This window comes from Neopelma chrysocephalum, unplaced genomic scaffold (genome assembly GCF_003984885.1).
Source record: "Neopelma chrysocephalum unplaced genomic scaffold, ASM398488v2 Primary Assembly neopelma1_69, whole genome shotgun sequence".
NCBI classification, from domain to species: Eukaryota; Metazoa; Chordata; class Aves; order Passeriformes; family Pipridae; genus Neopelma; species Neopelma chrysocephalum.
This window is the reverse complement of record NW_020897729.1, coordinates 3,793,950-3,814,488: the sequence shown is the minus strand read 5'-3', so window position 1 is coordinate 3,814,488 and position 20,539 is coordinate 3,793,950. Positions and strand designations below refer to the sequence as shown.

The 20,539-nt window shown below is 42.3% G+C and overlaps 1 protein-coding gene across 18 annotated transcripts in view; it reads right to left on the bottom strand.

Moving 5' to 3' along the window:
* Positions 1 to 20,539, bottom strand: part of MCF2L2 (MCF.2 cell line derived transforming sequence-like 2) — a 166,922-nt gene that overhangs the window by 8,345 nt on the left and 138,038 nt on the right. For 8 of the 18 annotated variants that reach the window (XR_003534645.1, XM_027685611.1, XM_027685612.1 and 5 more), the window contains 9 exons: positions 20,400 to 20,478; positions 17,155 to 17,224; positions 13,986 to 14,095; positions 10,283 to 10,378; positions 7,636 to 7,725; positions 5,476 to 5,547; positions 3,656 to 3,742; positions 1,433 to 1,551; positions 763 to 875 (listed from right to left, as the gene is read on the bottom strand). Coding sequence is in view for 17 of the 18 variants with exons in the window: in XM_027685611.1 (XP_027541412.1) it covers positions 763 to 875; positions 1,433 to 1,551; positions 3,656 to 3,742; positions 5,476 to 5,547; positions 7,636 to 7,725; positions 10,283 to 10,378; positions 13,986 to 14,095; positions 17,155 to 17,224; positions 20,400 to 20,478 (836 nt within the window). In the remaining variant the exon portion in view is untranslated. The other 10 variants (XM_027685622.1, XM_027685609.1, XM_027685606.1 and 7 more) reach the window with 9 other exon arrangements.

The following is a 20,539-nucleotide window of genomic DNA, read 5'->3' as shown; positions in this document are numbered from 1 at the left end:
GCATAAATGATTCTATGATTCTAAATTCAGAGCTGAAGAAAATTAATATTTCATATTATCCATCCCCCTTGCTGTAAATACCAGGGAGGATGGGTTTAGTTCGCTTCCCAACTACTTCACCCTATGGAACTTGCTCCCTTCTCAGCTGCATGTCAGTTCTGAGTGACGGGTCTGACTGCACAGGCACTTTAAGGAGATCAGATCTTCTTCCTCCAAACTGCCCATGCAGGGAGAATTCAGATGTCCAGGCAGGTCTGGGCACTAACACTTACTGGCTCCTAACACTCACTTTGCAGTAAGAGAGAATAAATGCACCAAAACATATGTGAGCTCAGGGGAGGCCAGACTCGTTCCTCTTTGTCAGTCACATCTTATATCAAAACCTTCCAGGCTAAAAATGCTCTCAGTGGAAGGCGTGGGGATTTTACTGATGTGTCCTAAAGGGGGGTGCTGCCTTTGACAGTGCCCTTCTGCCTAGAAAATGTCAAAACTCTAGATAATCCCCTCCATTTCCTTTATACCAACTTCTGTCCTCTTAAGTCTCCTGTCACAAGCATTTGGGATGAAAGCCAACCAGGTGGAATTAACCAAAGCTGCTTGTGTGTTCATGCCTCCCACTGCCTCTTTCATGTTGTGGTTAATGGGGTGAGGGGATATGGATTGATTTTGAAGAGACTTTGACGTTCTTCTGAACATTTTCCATCTTTTCCAGGAGTTCATGGCTGTTTTACCTGTCAAATGCTGTCTCTCTGCTGTACTTACCATTGACCATTCTCTCCTTCCTGCACAAACTGCACCAAATCTCCATCCTCGAGAGTCAGAGAATCCGGGAAACAGCTGTCAAAACTGCCTTCTACCCGAAAAAGATTGCTGCCCTAAAATGAATGAAACAAGGCACCAGAAAGAGAGTCACTATGGATGCAAGAGAGAGTGAGTTTAGTTAAACACTAAATTAGGCATTTCAAGCTGGCAGAGATTTCTTCTGTAGGGAGACATGTCTCTTCTTATTCCTTTTATCATGCCCAGGTTAAATATTATTCAAAATTATGACAGAACTGTGCTGTGCATTCAGGGTTTAGGATTAACCAGCCAGCCATTATTCTGACATAAAAATTGGGTTTGTGACACCAGGTGAAGTTATGTGGGAAAGTCTGAAGTTACTTTTTTAAAGGCTCAGAGTTTTCCCTCACTTTTGTAACAAGTAAAGCAACAGCTTACAAGGAAGAGTGACTTTTTATGTTTCTCATTCTGATCAACAAAATAGTCTTGGAATAATCTCCCAACACCCCAGATCAAATTCCCATCTTCTGTATTCCCACATATCAATGAATTTAAGGTTGGTATGAACCCAAACTTTGCGGGTTACATCATGATTCTTAGAGGGGAGGAGGTTGTGCTGGGAAAGGGCAGTGTAATTTGAAAAAGGAATTACATTGTTAGGGTTGGTCTCTTCCTCCAAGTCAGAGGAGTTCGAGAGTTCATCCATACTGGAAGGGATGGCTTCAAAATCTTCAAATGTGTCTAGAGAAGGCATTTGCCTGCTTGGCCAACCTTTTCAAAGGACATAAAAACGAAGAGGAGTTAGCTATCAGTCATTAGCCTCTTTCAGAATCAATCTTTATAAAATAAATGTCACAGGTTCACTTCTCACTATTCTACTTACTGAATTGTTTGTACCTTTTTATAGCTTATTCCCTGATTCTGCCACAAAAATTATGTCACAGCCATTGTTTCGTCTCTAAAAACCTGTACACTCGCTGTCATTTGTAGGAGGGCAGACTGTGTGGCCACAGTGTGCACATCCATCAATGCCTCCAGTGTTTAGCATTGCAAAATGCCTTCATTTCAGGAGGTACAAAAAGCAAGGACCAGGAATATTTCTGCTGAGCCAGTGCTGTAGCAACTGATAACTGGTGCTGGTGCAGAAGGCCATGCTCATTCTATTTCCAGCTTACCTCCACATGTCTATCTATAAATTGAAGTCCAAAGCCATGGAATTTTTGTTGACTTCTTATCTCCATCTCACCCCAAGGGGTTATTACCACCCAAGCAACTTACAGAACTATACCCTGGAGAAGGCTGGAATTGCAGGAAAGGGACAGGATAAACAGCAAGGCACAAAGAAAATCAGACCTTTCAAATTTCTGTTCCTAGGAGTCTTCTTGCATGATTTACACCCAGAACAACCCCAGCCCAGTGGAAGGGACTTAATGAGAGATCTCCAGCTCAAGCACAACAGCCCCAGTTTCTTTATCTACAAAGGTATGTCCATAGGATGTGTCCTGAGGGAAACTGAGGCTGAGCCCTGTAAGATCTGCCTGTCTGAGGCTCCCATGATGCAAAAGTAGCTCAGACTCTTCTGTACAGAGAGAAATCATGATCTGCACTTTCCTTCATTTGATGCCTGTCCCTTTTCTGGTGGGGATGGGGATGACTACAGTCCAGATCAGAGGAAACAGTCCTTCCACCTCCCAAAGATTTCTGCAGCCCCAACAGATACAAGCTGAACAGTCAGTCAAACCACCGTGTGCTTCCTAATTAATGTACCTGCTCTGCATCAGCTGATTCAGAGGGACTTGGGCTGAGCAGATGCTGAACCAAATTCTTTACATCCTGTGGGCCACTGCTTGACAAGGCAAAGCAGTGCTCTGACTACAGTGCACAGAGACAGATGTTCACATGGTGAGATTACATATCCCAGCACTCACAACCCACACAAAAACCTGGCCTGGGACAATACAAAACTAAGCCAGGTAGTTCAGGTAGCAAACAGAAAAGTGATCTGGGAGAAATAGGTTTATTAATTGATTTATTTAATCCCTCCCCATGCACATCCTCCCTGCTATAGGCACTGGTTGATGCAACATGTGGTCTGCAGCTCTGCAGCCCCTTCTCCTCTCTCCTGTTTCCCAGGGGCTGTGACTGCTCCCACAACTGCAATCCAGTTAAAAGAGACACAGCGACCTTCTTCCACCAGAGCTGTGACCCCGGCTATAACCCCACGGGTATGGTTTGGTCATCTGTACTTTTAAGGGTGTAAAGCAGCCTCTGAAGTGACAGTATTCTCTATCAGTTTATTCACACAAGCAAAATACTGGCAAGTGTCTAAACATACAAGAATACATTGATGCTAATTAACTTCAAATTGCTACAGCAATTTTAGTTCAAATTCACAGGTTGGGCTACAAATACCAGAAGAAAAAGATATCCCTCTTCCCCCTTAGACAAAGTTTCTGTAATCTTTTGCCACTGTCATTTACAGAAAGCATCCAAGGCAGAAACCTCACCAGCAAGGATTCCTTGCAAATATATGCATCAGCCTTTCTCTTCCATACAAATTGCTGTTCTAATTTCAGAGACTAAGAAATAGGCCAAGTTTCACATACTTAATTCAAGCTATAAAATAAGACATCAAATTCTGAGCTCTCTGGCATCAATTAAAAGCATTATTTTCAACTGTTCCTGACCTCAGAAAACCAGAATCTGAGGCATTGTTTCCATACTGCTAGGGATCCAAGCTTGTTCTTTCATTGCTCTGACGGGAAATTATATTCACCAGGAGAGAAAAATCTCTTTATGTTAAAGAGAGTAAATATTATCATAAGTTTAGATTACACTCTCAAATTGAGATTATAACTTCTTTAATTCTGTTTACCTGTCTGTGAAGCAGATCTAGGTACGGATCTCATGGTGGAACCGGTATTAGAGTTAGTCTGGGCCAATATGGTGTTCTCAAAAGCATCTGTGACAGGAAGTACAGTTTGTGTCTTCAAGGTGAAATAGTGACCAGACAACCAGTACAAAGTGAATTCCTGCATCACCTCTGCTACTAGCAGTCTTTTTAACAAACAGGTGGACTGGGGTCCAACAGTTATAAAAGAGGAGACACATGACCAGCACAAATGAGTGAAAGGACAGCAGCATTCCACAGAAAAACTGTAAGTCTGAGAAGGACAGAGAACAGCCAAATGAATCAAACAGATATATTGATGTTAATTAAGGAAAACGATTGCTGGGTGGACAGCGCAGTGTTTTATTTCATTACAGCTTCCTTACCCATTTTTAACATATTTTCCTTGCAGCATTTCAAATCATTCTGTAGGTGATAGTCTATAGTTTTGATGCTGACCCATACAGCAGCAACAGGGGACCAGGGAGGCCAGAAATGAATTATTTCACTCTTGATGAATGCAATGCAACTTTGAGGGGGACATTTTTATCTAAGTACATCAAATCCTTTGTATTATTACCTCTATCAGAGCCCTGGCAATAGCAGCAATATCTTCTGGTAAAGGGATGATAAAGCTCATTGTTTCCTCCTTAAAGAAACTCAGTCTGGTGATGGATGTTGTGCAGTAGGACCTTGGTTTTAAGCAATGAGGAGCAAGTCAGTTCTATGCTACAGTTAGTCCTTGTATCTTGAAATCCCCCCTACCTCTGCAGCCCCATGGTATGCTGAGAGCAGACTTATCTGTCAGTGAGGAAAGTGAGGTATAAACAGCAGAGTTTGGGAAACTCTAATGCCGGGTGCCAGGATGACTCTAAACGTAGTGCCAGGGGTCACTGGCAAAAGGAAATATTCTGCAAACAGCAAAACTACTTCTGCTGTCTCTGAATTGTTTCTTCCAACCTCTCTGTTCCAGTCTCTTCTCCTGCTGAGGGTGATACAGGACACAGGTCTGATATGTCACTGATTCTGTCACTGACCTGTTCACCTGCTCTTTCTACCAAGTTTTTGTGCAGAATGACAAAATGCTAAGAAAGAATTCTTCAGCCAACATCTCTCTCCTCCCTCTCCTGCAGCAGGGGTACCTGGCTCCTTGTGTCCCAGGTTCTGGCAAATGCTCAGGGAAAGGGGAAAACTGACAATGGAAGCTAGTGATCTTTCAGTGCTTGGGTATAACAGCATCCCAACTTAACTCTTTTGTATTGTTTATTAAGCAGTAATTGATTAATCTGCTGCAACAAATAGGTGGAAATTTTGCTTGTCTGAAATGAAACACTGCACCTTAAAATGGCTATTGATGCACAGTCTAGCCTCTTCTGTAGTCTTCATGCACATGGCTCCTGCTCCTCTCTCTAGGTACAGACACTAACAAGGGAAGAGGGATGCAAGTGGCCAGACTACAGGTGAGGGTGAAAAGTAGCCCCTTGGCTCCCTGCGGCTACACTTGATGGAGAGAGGCAGAAGCTCGGCAGAAAATCCAGATCCGGGTGATAGTCTAGAGCATTACTTCCCAAAACAGGCAGAGAATTGGGGTTTTAATTCAGGCCCATCCCTAGGTGAATATAATATGAGTGCTGGGGACAGGCAAGGGAGAGACAAGCTGTCTTTATCCCAGTTATACAGATAAACTGACCCCAAAGCCCCAGTGGACTCCGGTGTCATCTGCCAGCTGTGATGAGATGTGAATTCAGTGAATAATATCAAATGATCACCAAACAGGTTTTCATGCAGGATGGAAATACTCATACCTTCAAACCCCAGGGGAGTTGGGTCACTCTTTATTTCATGTCTCTTGACTTTAACTGCAGGAACAAGGGGACCTGTGTGAAGTTTACAAAGTCACAAGGCTGTAAATATTGTTAAAGGAGAAACTTGCTTTCCCATTACCTGGAAACACTACCTTCTTAAGACTTTCCATTTCACCCAGAAAAAATGTCAACCACTAAATTCTAGGTGGTGCAGACAAGCACTTCTGTGAAGTAGATAGGAAACAGACCCCTTTTCGCAAAAGACATTGAGACATCACAGTAAAAGTATCTGCTTCCCGTCAGGTCTCACAGATGTTCCCTCTCACTCTTGACCAGGAGATGGCACTAAAGCAGCCAGACAAAATTCCAGCTCTCACCCGTGAGACTGGCAGGGCAGAGCCCACAAAAGCCAACACTTACACCCCACGGAAATGGAGGACACCTGTCACAGCCTCTCCTGTGTCCCGACTCCACATGTGGAGGGAGCTGAGCTGTCAGCAGTGAGGATCAGACACAGCAGTAGCCGTAGCCTTGAAAGTGATGATCCAAATACCCTGGCTAGAACTGAATTTGGGCTGATGCTGAGGCAAGACTCAGGCTTCAGTTCTTTTGTCATCTAAAATAGTTTCTTTAAAGAGATGCTGTAAATAAAATACTTAACTGAAAAGCACTGATTTTATTTTCTAGCTTTTAAAATAATTACAAGAGTTGCTTTCTCAGCATTCCAAAAGACTGCCAGCAGTTTTGTGGCAGACAGGATTCTAGGACAGGACTTTTTGATATGAAACTGTGACAGAGTTTGAATTTCATTGCAATTCACACATGCTCTCTTTGTTAAACCACACGAAAGAACAACCCTTTGTTGCCCATTTTCTTTTTAATATATGCTTCATTCTGTTCCTCAGCTTGAAAATAATTATTGGGAAATAATTCAGTCTTCCCATAATTTTGTAATTGACCATGTATTTCTGAAGTTGTTGCCAAGGACAGAAAGCTCTAAGAACCTCTTCTCCGGTGCTATGCCCATCACTTTCATGGGGTGATGTTTTACTGTTACCATCTAAAGGGGCTGGCAAAGAAACATTTGTAGGTAGTGAGACTGTCACATCCTTCCTCTGCCCATCAATCCCACCACAGTCTCATTTCCTGACAGCCTCATGGCAGTCAAGGATGCTGTTCATACCCTTCACAGCTATTGAGAAGGCACCAAATACTGTGCAACTTCCTTCCTGACAAATACAGAGGAAAGATTTTTATACAAATTAATTCAGACATTTTTTCCTTCTATTTTGGTTTGTGAATTGCCCCTGCAAATCTTAAACTTGCAAATCAGTTCCTCTGCTTCATTCCAAGACCTGCCAAAAGACAGTATATTCAGAATTCCTTGTAAGACCATATGTTCTGTTCTCAAAAGTATCTCTGACACGTAGGCATAGGTGCCTACAGACTTACTGATTTTCAACACAACCAGCTTGCCCAAATGCACGGGTTGATTTAGAGTTTAAATGTAGGTACTGATGCAGTAACTTAGAGTAAATTTTGTAAAAGTGCCTTTTCTCAAAATAAAGCTCAAACCTAAAACTTTCATAAATTCCCACACGAACTGCACAGAGGTCAGTGCCTTCATGCATGTCTGAAAATTCCTTGCAAACATAATTTCTAATCATAACTGTGATTATGCTAAATATGCTTAAAACTGGCATCTATTTTTGGCTTGATTTCAGACTTTCTTGATGTCTGCTGCACAATGAGGAGATTCTCTCCTTCTTGAAAGCAAAAATCTTGAAGAGCTTTAAGGAAACAGAAATAATTTCCATTGAATTTTAGTTAATCCAAACCAGGGAGAAGTTGGAAACCTAACCCCACATCAGCCAAAAATTAATGCAGTTTCCATGGAAACCAGCAACGCTTTTTGAAGCCTACTGTGGAGAAACTGGGAAGACTCATTCTATGTGCTGGCACCACACCTGGATATACATTTGAAATGTCTCGGGCTGCCTCCCTGTAGGTGTTACACTGGTCCTGACTCTTCTTCTACTGGAACCTCCTGCATTTGTAAAAACCGAGCCTGGTGTACTCACTCTGTGACCAGCATTTGGCAGTGAATGTATCAGCCAGCAGGCAGGGAGAGGGGGAGCTAAGCAAGCAGCGTGACAGTACCTTTGGTCACAGCAGAAGCATTAACTGTGGTGCTGATGGAGGAGGCTAGGGAAAAACGACGGGTAACTTCTCTGTCCTTAGACTCTGGATCTGGGAGAACAGACAGATGCAATGCAGGGCAGGGTTAGAGGTTAATAAGCACTGAGGGTAAAAGATGTTCAAAGCAAAGCAGCAGCTGGAAAAGGGTAGGTAAAAGGTGGGCTGGTCCTCTAAAACAAACAGGAAAAATACCCTCAACAAAGTGAGAAGCACAGAAAAGAGTTGCTATGGACATATTTTCAAAGCAATTCCAATTGCACCAGTTTCAGTACTTCAGAAAGGAGACTCATGCCAATTATTATTTTAGCAACCAACTAGTGTCCAAGTACAGCTACAAAACACAGAGAAATGAGCGTGATGACTAGAATGGGGTGTGTGTCTACAGATGAGGTTTGGATTATTTTAGACACTGAACTGCTTGTTATGTGATGACTGACCTGAAGTACACTGAAAAACAAACATGAATGGTTTGGAGTTCACATGTCATTTCTAGAAGTTAACTGTGTGAATGCCTGAAAACACTCTCTGAGCCTCCATCCTTACCAGGACAAACCAGTGAAGGCTACAGAGCAGTTTTTTGTTTACTCCAATTAGGACCCTCCCTTTTCTCTAAGTCTGCTCAGGAGTGAAGACACAAATTCCCCAGATTTCACTATGAGATGTGTTGGAGTTGTACCAACACCAAGTAATAGGAGCTTGGCTCTTCCAACCAGGATGGGGGAGATGCAGAGTGCTCAGTATGGACTTTGATAGACTTTGGTGCCAGCTCTGCTATGGCTGCCTGGGGGATCTCTGCACTGGTGGAGTGCAGGATGGTAAAGTTTCTCCTCCTGACATCGGCATTTCTTTGTCCAAAACACTGAAGTCCTTATATATAACATTTTCCACCCCATCATATCCAGCCTAGTCAGACAGTTCAGCATCTCTCTGAGCATCCATGCTCCACTACCAGTTGATATCCATCAGGCAATCTCTTGGTTTTGCCCTATTTAGTCTTGGTATTTTATTGTTTAGATCTTCCCTTTTGTGTGTTCTGGACATGAACAGACACGGTAGGTGTGAGCCAAAGTGTGCTCAGCTCGATGCACCATCCCCTGCCACGTCCAGTAATGAATCTTTAGACAAAATGTTCAAGAGCAGGACAAGCTGATTGCAGAGACTTCCCCATTCCCTTCTTGCAGCTTCCCATCTGCCTTAACAACCAGCCCATGTTGTGCTAAATATGGTTTTGCCTGAAAGAATGACCTCATCACCCAACCTGTTTGCCAATGGCTCCCTCTAGGCCAGGGCCAGATCAGTGACAAAACAGCACAACAAGGTGAAACACCACATTGGGCAATAGAGGTGTTTCACAGGAATCCCAAATAACCAGACCCTGCAAGCCTTTGAGCTGAGAGTGCCTACAGCTGAGGGGGTATGAACTCCTCTGAGCTGTGCTTCACTGTCTGGAACATTGAATACAAGGCAAGACATTTCATATGACAACAAAAATTCAGATAAAAAAGCAAAAGAGGCCCAAACTAAAATTGTAGATCCAAACTCACACAAATTACTGAAATCTGTATTTTGTAATTAATTTCCCCAAGTCACAGGATCTAGAAATCACTGGGTTTGGTATTCAGACCAAACTAGTTTGTGTACCTCAGATCTTAATACCACGTGCAGCCTTAGCCTTGCAGCCAGAATCTTATGGCTGTCATGGCTCTTGCTACACTGTTATCTACTTTATAACAATGCAATTTATTGCTTCTGCATTTCTCTTCTTATTCTTTCACCTTTCTTCTTCCTCCTTTGATGCTCACCCTCTCCATCACTGCACACTAACCCTTTGTCTCACAAAGGAAATATCATTGATCAGAACAGGAGAAAAGCTACACAATAACAATAAAAGGAGTAATTGTAGTATCTTTTCAGAAAGTGATTGTAAGTAGTCATCCAGTTTAATTTCTATTCACATTTCTTTCTTTGCTCTGAATTTTCTTCCTTGTACAGCCATCACAGGAACACACAGTGCTCTCTGCTCATGGATATTAAATATCTGTTAAACATTTATGCACAAAGACCAAGAACACACCGTTTTACAGTACCATATAAAATAATTAAGTAGAAATGGCAATAAACACCAGATCTCCTGAATTCTGGTTCTCCAGAGTAATCACTAGGCCACAGATAAGCAACATTTGAAAAAACAAAGAGGTCCAACCAATGAACGATTTAACACACGAAAACCTTGTGTAGCACAACACAGAGATGGTACTCTTCCCTTCAAGCCTGTAAGTTGCTGAAAGAAATTAGGTTGATCATTTAAAACCAGTTCACACTTTGACCCTTGAGAGAAACTGGAAATTTCTATTACTTGCAATGTGCACCAGTAAAAGACCCAACTGGCCAACTCAAAGGTTGCCTTGCCAACGCTGCTGCGGGAGCAATTTTTGGTAACAGTGTCTTTGAGAAGAGGAGCCAAATGTGTGCATCAGACAGGAGCGTTTGGGTGAGATGCAGCAGCACTTTGGGAAACAGTGATGGATGACACTATGGGATGGAGAGAACATTGTGGGAGTGCAGGAGACAGATGGCCTGAGACCAAATGCTGCATGGGTGATTTTACCTTTGGGTGGAGCTCTGCGGTTGGAAAGACCTTGCAATGTGAATCGCTTTCTAGCAAGCGCTGTGCGCTCAAGGTTAAGGCTGGTGGAAGCATCAACTAGGAGAGAGAGGGAGAGGGAAGAGAAATAAGGAAGGAAGGGTCAGCTGTTCAGCTTATGGGAAAGGAAAGGTTAGCACTGGATGACAACTAAAAATAAATAAATAAATTTTGATTCAGTTCAAGCCTGAGCAAGAGCTAATCAATTAGAAAGGTCACATGAGGTCAGGGTGATTAAACCAGCTGAGCCAAACAGAGCCCCTGGGTTGAGTTTGGCTCACTGAGTTTTAATGGAGAACAATAACAAAAGAAAGCCAAAGAAAAACAGGTGAAGGGATGCAGCTCTCATCAAAGGAAAATACAGTTTAGCAGCAAGCTCATTAAAAAGGCTCTAGTGCCTTTTAGTGTGAAAACACATCACTGTGGTTGGAACAACAAGGTAGTAGGGAGAAATAACAGAAGAAGCCTTGCAGTGCAAGACATGCAAGTGTTGTCAGCAGTCCCACTTCTGCTATCCAGCACTCATACTGAGCACTCTGCCCTTGTCCACCCTAAAGCTGATATGCTCTCAGCCTTACCACCTACAGTCCTCCTAACAGCCTCCAAAGCGGGCACATAGTCATGCAATTGATCTCATGCTTTGCTGGGATGTAAGGATGCCATGCCAGCAAAGCTTACATGCCAGGCTCCCTCAGGAATAAGCCAGCCATGCTGCCTGACAGCCGCCTCTAAAGGGATCAGTCACAGATGGATCGACGTCCTGAGGCTCTGGGTTTGAAAGATACTCAGTTACTTGCATTGCAGGAAACAGGTGGACCTGGATCAAACCCCCAGATCCACACATTCCTGCCAAATTCTGCATCTGCTCCTCTCTTAATGTGGGCAGGTAACACACAGAAGGTTTATGGCAAAGGAGCAGGACAAAAGCCATGTGTTGGCTGCTTTTCCTCTTCTTTACTTCATACACTGCCAAGTGAAAATCATTAGAGGGACAAATGAAGACCAGAAGTACAAAGGGAACACAAAGAGACAGTGAATCCACACTGATGGACAAGCAACAGACAAGCTGTGCTTCCAAAGGAAAGTGCATCCTGTCACTTTCTGATTTGCAGCCAAGATAATCCAGGATGCAAGGTGCCTGCATGCATAGGTGGGTGTGAAGTTAACAGATTTCACAGAAGTGTTATGTCAGTGGGCTTCAGCTCCTTCTACCCAGTGCCCTGATGCCAGCTTTGGGCCAGGCAGATGCATCTGGTGAGGAATTGCTACCGAGTGGTGGTTTCAGCTGCGGGGCTGCCTTTGGCTGTCAGACCATCTGTGCTGGCCTAAGAACCATTCCCTGCCATGGCTGCTCCCACTGCGAGGCAACCTTGGAAAGATACTGCAGCTTATAAAGAATCCAGAAACTTGTATATAAAATGCATTTACTTTCTGTTTGCTTAGGGCAAGAAAATCCATAGCATTTCATTATCAGAGTCCCACAGTAAATACATCAGTGCATGTCTGCAGGGGTCAGGTTTCAATGTTAGTTCTTCAGCTCTGCAGTTACATCACTTCACCGAGGAACCCTGTAAGGATCTCACAAGTCCCCCCAGCCTTTCAGCACCAGCAAAGCACTATACACTGGTCTCTAAATTCACATTGTCTTTGAAATAACCTGAGTTATTTCAAACCTTTTCCTTTATTCTGCAAGTATACCAGATAACCCTGGAAACCATTTCCAAACATAATGAGGACCAGGTCCTGATGGGCAGTGGGTTGAACACGAGTCTGCAATGTGTACTTGTGGCAAAGAAGGCCAACAGCATCCTGGGCTGCATTAGGAGAGCTGTGCCAGCAGGACCAGGGAGGTGATGCTTCCCCTCTTTGCAGCACAAGAGAGACACACTTGGAATGCTGTCCTGGGCTCCCCAGGACAAGACAGACATTGACATTAGAGTAAATCCAGTGAAAGGCCATGAAGATGATTAAGGCATTGCAGCAGCTGACATGACAAGAGAGTGAGAGAAATAGGATTTTTCAGCCTGGAGAAGAAAAGTCTCAGGGGGGTCTTATCAAATAAAGAAGAAGGAGTCAGATGCTTCTCAGTGGAGCCCAGTGACAGGATGAGAGAGGCAATGGGCACAAATTGAAATACAGAAAATTCCATTTTAAAATGTGAAAAAACTTTTTTACTGGGAAGGTGGTTAAAGCCTGGGACAGCATCCCCAAGGCATTTGTGGAGTCACCATCCTTGGAGCTATTCAGAGCCCAGCAGGACATGGCTGTGAGCAACTTGCTCCAACTGCCCTGCTGGGCTTGCTCCCACATGGCTTCAAGGCAGTGACTCCACCAGTCAGGTCCACACCAAACACAGGTTTATATGTAGAAAACTCAGTTCAGCCCCTGCAGAGGAGCAGCCAGAGGTGCCTCACAGGGACACAACCTCAAGTTTTGGTGGGACATCTAAAGCTGGAGAGCTCTTTGCTGGCTTTGTGCAGCCTGGTTTGCAGCCCAGGATGCACAGGACACCCGAATCCCAAAACGAGAATGGACTCACTGCCCAGCTCTGCAGGAGCAGCCACCCAGCAGAGGATGAGGAGGCTCTGGGCTGAGCTAGTGGGATCAAAGCCAGAGCCCTGAGGAGCTGGTCATGGGAAAGGCAAGACAGAAGAATGACAATCAGTACATAGGGTGACCCCAGTTCCCACACTCTTGCTAAGCTGGACCAGTTAAAAACATCAATAATTTTCCTGGAATTTTTTTTTAAAGGGGTTTATGAATTTCAAATGAAAAGCCACTTTTCACTTTCCTAATTTCTAAAAAGTTTATATTTAAAAAAATTTACCGAAAAAAATTTTTAAGATTGGATTTTTAACTGAAGAATCCATAACTTCATTTCTCACCATGAAAACTTACTGAAATGAAAAAATCTTTTGGTGAATAGCCTATTTTTCAAAGAAAATATATTCCACTTTCTTTTTTCCTATCTCTATTTATGAAGGGGCTGTTACTTTAAGCCTCATTTGGGCCTTAGTCTCTTAAGACCTCACAATTTTCATTTGATATTATTAGAAAATTCTTTGCTCTAGCATTTAGAAATACTGCCTGAAAGAGAAACTGTTGTCAAAAGATTTTCTGTTCCTGCTACTGTCAGATGAGATTCAGTTTCTCATCTTCAGTTCATTTTAACCTACACTGTATAGAATATCTATTGTACTTATGCCCTCAAACAATGGAGGGACTTTCTGTGACAGTGTGTGGGTTTATTCACTATACACCACCTCTATAGTTAGAGGATGCAAAAAGCCTCAGACACAAAACAAGGAAATCACTTAGCAAAGTCCACAGACAGTCTTAAAATTAAATATATCTAGAAACCAATTTCACCAGGATACAGAAGGTTAAAATACATATACTATTGTCCCCAAAATTCTATTTTTAAAAAACACAAGTTTCATAAAGAACACCATAATGCATCAAAATTCAGACTTAAAAATCCTAAACTAGTAACACTTCTTGATGTTCAGGAAGTTTCATGGTGCAGTTGCTCAGCTTTGCAGCATTGTTTTTTTGATGTTGGGTTTAAACAACATACATTTAAAGTATCCTCATCAAACTCCAGAAATATGTGTAATTATAAAAATATTACCCTTTGGAAGCAAAAGCTCTGTCTCAGAACTCCTACCTCTCTTTTGTTTGGCGCTGGGACTGGAATTCCTGTTTTTATTGTTAGATGCTTCCACGTTTGATGTCTCAGATTTGTTTTCATAAATACTTGATGACTTCCTGCTATACCTTGGGACAAAAGAAATATAAAAATAATTACATTCCTGGTTAATGCCTAACAGAGCACTGAGCACTAAGAATTCTTTTTCTCCTCAGACATGAAAGCCTACAGAACAAAGAGCAGGTTTTAAAATTCTGTGCTACAGAAGCCTGCATCTGTGGTGGATAAAAGTCATCCTAGCCCCCGCCTCCTCTCTACACCACACGCTATGGGGATGTGCTCTCTGAGAGTTGAGAAAAATGGAGAAACAAGCTGGTTGTCTGCACAAGCTCTTTTTGCAAGTCCAACCAATTTGGAAGGAAGGAGGGGGAAAACCAGCTTAGGAAAGAAAATCCCAGTTTTCCATCCTTTGTAGCTTACAGTTGTCTCCAGGAGAGAAATGGATACTGGATGGTCACAAAGAGGTCATACCATGCATAGAGGAACATGTGAATTCCACTGGCTTCCCCCAACTTCTGTTTCTTCTTCTCTTTGGACACATGAATCCCAGTGGGATATCCCTGACTACAGCTGGACCACAGACCACAGGGGATCTGCCTTGACAGATTTGCACAGGTATTGGCCTTGTGTCTGTAACGGGAAGGACTCTCCCACCCTTGGTTTGTAGGACATTCAAGCTGCAAGATTTTCTCATGTTTCTTATCCTCATTGTTTTGCAAATGTCTGGTGGTTTAGTTTGGGTGTTTGACTGTTATCTTTGGCAGATTGCTCCATACATTTCACTGTATCTACATATTTGAAATCCTCTTTGCCAAAATGCTTGTTATTAACGTGTATCAGCAATTACACTGCTGCTTACAATTAACAATGAACTGTTAAACTTAACATTCATAGGGTTTATTTTGCTGTAAGGGAAGGCCTGAGATATCATTACAAACATTAAAACATTTGGAATACTAGAGATCTGTGAATGACTTTCATAACTATAAACCGGCCCAGGACTCATTGCTTTGTATTTGAACCTCTGACCTGTTTCTGATGGAACCTTAGCAAGGTCTCTGTTACCTCCTGTACTAAATCAAAATGTGATTTTTCAGCCTAATGTCAGGTACAAAATTGGGCTTAAAATAAATATGGGAAGAAATCCAAAGCACAGTCACATTTCCTTATTCTTTTTTCTCTGTTCCTTCTCAGCTGGGCTGAGATAACTATGAGATGTGCAGCTGACAGAGTTAAAGATATACAGCTGTGGGAAAGTCACCAAGAAAACACACGAGCTTTTCTGAAACAGCATCTGCAGTCAAACTCCAAGTGTTTGTTTATCTATGTGCAGAGGATATTTTTACATGGATGTATGACTGAATCAGTCATTTCCAACAAAGAAGATAGTTAAACAGTTAGAACAATAATCTATTTAAGTTTCTTATGTTTAAATAGATTAGAAAACAATACAAAGGGATCATTTCATTATCACTGAAATGCAGTAACCATCCCCTGAGAGAGATACAGCAGCAATAGATACCTCAGGGCATCTCATTTTAGGATTTAACAGTGAAACTTTGGGGAAGAATTTACAGAGAGAGAGAATTGAAATAGATTGAACAGGACTCAGGGACATTCAATAACTGCCTGTATTATGGGCACTGGCTCTAAGTGTCCCTCTTGCCAACACCTCAGCTCCAATCCTGAGTCAAACCAGCCCTGCCTTATCTCATGGAATTGCAGTCCCAAGTGTTGTGGTGGCACATAAACAAGTAAAGGGGATAGTCTTTGTCATGGAACAGATACAGCCTGGGGAGGGGAGAGCATCCTGCAAACAGATTTCATTAATGTCACAGCACAGGTTTGATGATTCCCTATTAGGAATAGTCACTGTTACACACAGGCAACCAGGTGTCTATTGGTTAGATAAAATTTCAATGATTAATTATTCTCCAACCACTGGCAGAGCTCTGATGATGATGTCTGCTCTTTAGCTAATACTGTCTGCCACTGGCTTACCTACAGCACCTTTCACAACTGGGGCTCTTTGGCCATGTCAGTCACAAACACAGACTGTGCCCACGAGGTGGCTTCCTTTTTTCTCCTCCTTCACCCAGCATCTCAAAACAGGCTGCAGAAGGGGCTCCACAGTCTGGGGAATTCTGGATCCAGCATTTCACATCAGCTAGTGCAAAGCTAACTTCTGCCGCAATTCCCCTGTCCTTGCTTCTCTTGAAGACACACATCACGCTCCAAACCTTGTTCCATTCATGACAGCCCAGGATGTTGTTCTTTCATGAAGACTTACTGTATTCTTCCTGTTCCTATAATAACCTGGCATTTGGAGCAGGAGCATCTGATCTTTCCTTCTCAGGCACAGTTGGCAGAGTGAGGACATCAAGCGCTTCATTTTTCCTTTGGTTTAATCCATTCTAGAACAAATAGCTAATCACACAGCCTTTCTTCCTGGAGTTAATTAATTTTCTGTTTACATACTTTTTCTATAATTTCTGCTCTGAAAAAAATCTCCCTTTAGGAGCCTTATAAGAAGGACACATGTCTGGATTATTTTGAAACATTTTTGTGCTCGCATTTCATATCTTACTGGAATAAACTTCTCCTATCCCCAAGGTGGTTCTGCTGAAAGATTTCCACCCTTAAACCTTAAACAAAGCAAATGTAACCAAGCCTAGAGAAAATATGGTGCAGGATTTAGCACTGCAGGTGTTTAATATTTCTTGCATGGAGTTGTACAGCTCTCAAAGGCTGGCCGTCTTACCTTGGACCTCCTGGTTTGGTTGATCCTGCTAAAATGTTACGGTGATATCCTGTGCCAACTTACATTAAACTTGCCCAGCTATTGGGCCATTACAAAAATTTGCTGACAGCTCCATTTAACATCTGGAAATGTCCCAGTACGTTTTGCCTAAACTTGAGCTAATCAACGCAGAATTGTGATTTTAGTTCCCCCATGAGCAAAATCTCTATCTGTATTTACTATGACTTTATCTTTAAAGAATTTGAAGACAACCGAGTAAGTTCATAGCCAGGAAGCTAAATACAAAACCCCAAGAATTTTTGTACTGCAAAAGCACAAAGGCAAGACAAAACATGGCCCTGAATGTGCCACAGTAGTTGTGGTTACCTGCTTGCATTGGAATCCATCGGTGCATGGTATACACTCTCAGTGATTCTTTGGTGCAGTTGACTTGCTTCTGGTAAAGAAAAAATAAAAGGAAATTGCCCCAAATTGTATAAATTGCTTCTGTGTTTATGTAGAAGGTGGGAAAGAGAGAGAAATAGGAGAGAAGAGATTTTGACTGCCACTGCAATCAAAATGGAATGCTTGTAGTTGAAGAAAAGGCATATGATGATCTTAATGAAACCTTAGCTCACCCAAACACCTCTTCCACTAATATTTTTTCAGTGCAGAAGAGATTTATTGCCCTACCTCCTTCTCTTTCCTCTGTACCTATTCCTAGCTAATTGCACTATATGGATCTAGAGAATGGATATAATGCCATTTTTCCCAGAATACAGGTTTTGCAGATCACAGGTTTTTCTGCATTTAGCAATGCATGTACACCAGTCCTTTTGCACACACAGCCATGTAGTGGGATATACCCCCACCCCTCTGCAGAATGCTTTTGCTCAGCATCCTTGACAAACAGAAATAAGAAAATGTTGTTTAGGTGCCACTTGTTCACTCTTTCTGCATAGCTGTCAGGTAGCAACAACTTGTACTTATGTCCAGTAAGTGCTGAGTGAAGAAAAATTATAAGAAAGATGCTGTCAGCCTGTATTTCACGGCCAGGAGGGTCAGACTCTGAGAAGTGAGGAATCAATGGAAGGAGCTGCTTTCAAGCTCTCAGGTTGCTGAGATCCCAAGGCTATTTTGCTGTGGAAGAAGATGAATCTCCTTTCAATGAAAGAACTGATAAGGGGTGAGGGGCAGCACCAAAAGATTAAGCTCAATGAAGTCCTTTTTTGGCAGGGCAGAAATGTGCATTCTGGGTGGGGAGTCGGAAGTAGCTCCATTCCTGACTTTGGCAACTGATCCACAGCCTTGCACAGATCCCTTAAGCTGCATCAGTAATTCCTTTGCCTTCAAGAGACAACTACTTTCTTTGGGATTGATGGACCACGGTGTTACCCAAAGCCTTGTTGGCATTCCATGCTCACTGCAATATGTGCTGGGGCTGTACATACACCGAGCGTTGGACACAAATGACCCATATGTTAAACTATTTATCACATACTTTGGCCACCTTCTTTGCCCTTCACTCACTCATTTATGTCAGCTGGTTCCTTCCAACATCCCAACCACCTGTGCAACTCCTACCAACAGTCATTTAAAAACAGCCAGACAAACAAATATATCCCTCTTCCTTCTCTCATTACAATGCACAGTTGGAGAAATATCCAGTCTTGGATTAGAGTCTCTTCTTTCATGAGTCATTGGAACTAGAAATAACTGTGTAAAACCACAGGACAAAGCATGTGCTTCCTGACATCAGTATTGTAATAAGGGCTTTGATTCATGTGATCATTTAGGAAAAGGCAATGGGAAGAGCTGCAACAGCATATGAGATACAAGTTATACCCTCTGACTGCTCTTCTGCTGGATTCACAATGAAGGGAAGCTTGACTTTACTCATAGAGTAGGATGAAAGTCATCCTTGGATGTTTTTAAGACCAGACTGGATAAAGTCTTGAGCAATGTGGTTTGGCCAATAACTAACTCTGCTTTGAGCAGGATCTTAGACTGCGATGTCTTGAGGTCCCTTGAAATCTGAAATATTCTAGAATCCTATGATATTAAGACAGAAATATTCTAGAATCCTATGATCTTAAGACAAAACAATAGAGAACATCAAAACATAAATTCTTTTAAAAACTTTCAATCTTGATTTCTGAGTATTTTTCTCTGGAAAATGCATAGTAACTCTAGCTAATACATCTTTTATGCTACAAATATTTCACAAATGCTCATCTGTGAGCTTCATTTTCTTTGCCTAGAAACACACATGGAGGATTAGCACTTTTTCCTATTAAACACGAACATTTTCTCTTCTCTCTACTGCAGTAGCCTAAGCAACACCAGCTTTTATTTACTCCAGGAGTAAATATTACAAACCATATCAAAAAGTCCCTAGATCAACTCCTGAAACTGCGCTTAGAAGAATTTTGAGTTCTGTCCTCGGCAGTTCATGCTGAACTGATCATAGTGAAATTCAGAATAAAAAGGAGAAAGGATGAGGACAAGAACAGTAACAAAAAACCTCAGTAGTAAGCATTGTAAGTGAGTATTTTGTCTGGTTGGATTAATTTGCTGAGGCTAATGTACATAGTTGTTTCCCTCCACTGAAGGAGGCTGCAAGAAGTCATTGTCTCTGTGAAACAGACAATTAAAGGTGACTTCTAAAGTTAAAGCACAGGCACAGGTTTTCACCTAGAACAAACTCTGCTTAGGAATTTGAAGGATGTGGGTAGAGAGGCTTTGCTGACCTTGCTTTTAAGAGAGGTATGACAGAAGCAGAAAATGACAGACCAAGATGACAAGCAATGCCAGGGCCCAGGAAAAACCTGTATTAGGCACAGCTGTGAGGCTTTTTTGTCCTAAGACAAAATAAATAGAATAGTATCTCCAATAGCTTTCATGACTATGTTCTTTTACTATCTGGAATAATCTAGCTGAATTTTTCTGTCTGGGGTTCAATATCTTACATTAAAAGGGTGTCTTTACTTTAGGTGCTTATGAGGCTTAGATCATTCATGGTGTTGAACACGTCAAAACCCACCTTTGTTGTGACATCTCTGTGAGAGAGGGAAATGTCATCAACCCTGTTTTACAGGGAGGTCACCAAGATAAAAAGATGGGATAACTGACTGACATTTAAAACATAAGGTAGATGAGTAGATTGAAAATAAAAACCTTCAAGCCCAAACAAAATAAAGGAAACAGTAGGACGGAGAGGAACAGTTGCTATGTTCGGTCATGGACATAGACAAAGATCTTTTGTGCCAGGTCTTGTGAGCAGGCACAAAGTGAAGACTGGGACTCCAATTCCTCACATGCTGGTGTAAACAGATGTTTCTAGAGTTGTAGCTTGAGAGGGAGAACAGAGGAAAAGCATGTCCCTTGGACTAACTGTGAACGGAATAATTATCAATGCCACTTCTAAAGTTCCAAGAAATTTTCTTTGACCAGGACAAGGGTTTAAATCCCAGCAATGCTGCAACCACCCAACTGGTCCTCACACTGGAGATCTGTTCTTGCCCGTTTCACTGGTGGTACAGGCCAGCCCTGTAACTCGCCCCAGCTCCATGTTGTCACACACAGCTCCAGAAGGAAGGCAACATCACCAGATCCTGCTCTGTGTGTCCTACCTCTACACGCTTCCAGTTGTCCTGTCAGGACTTTGCGAATCTCTGAAATCCAGGTGTTTTTCAGCTCAACGGAAGATGCCTGAGAACACAAGAGGACAAGGCAAAGCAGATCCAGTTAAAACATGCTGCCAGTCACTGTG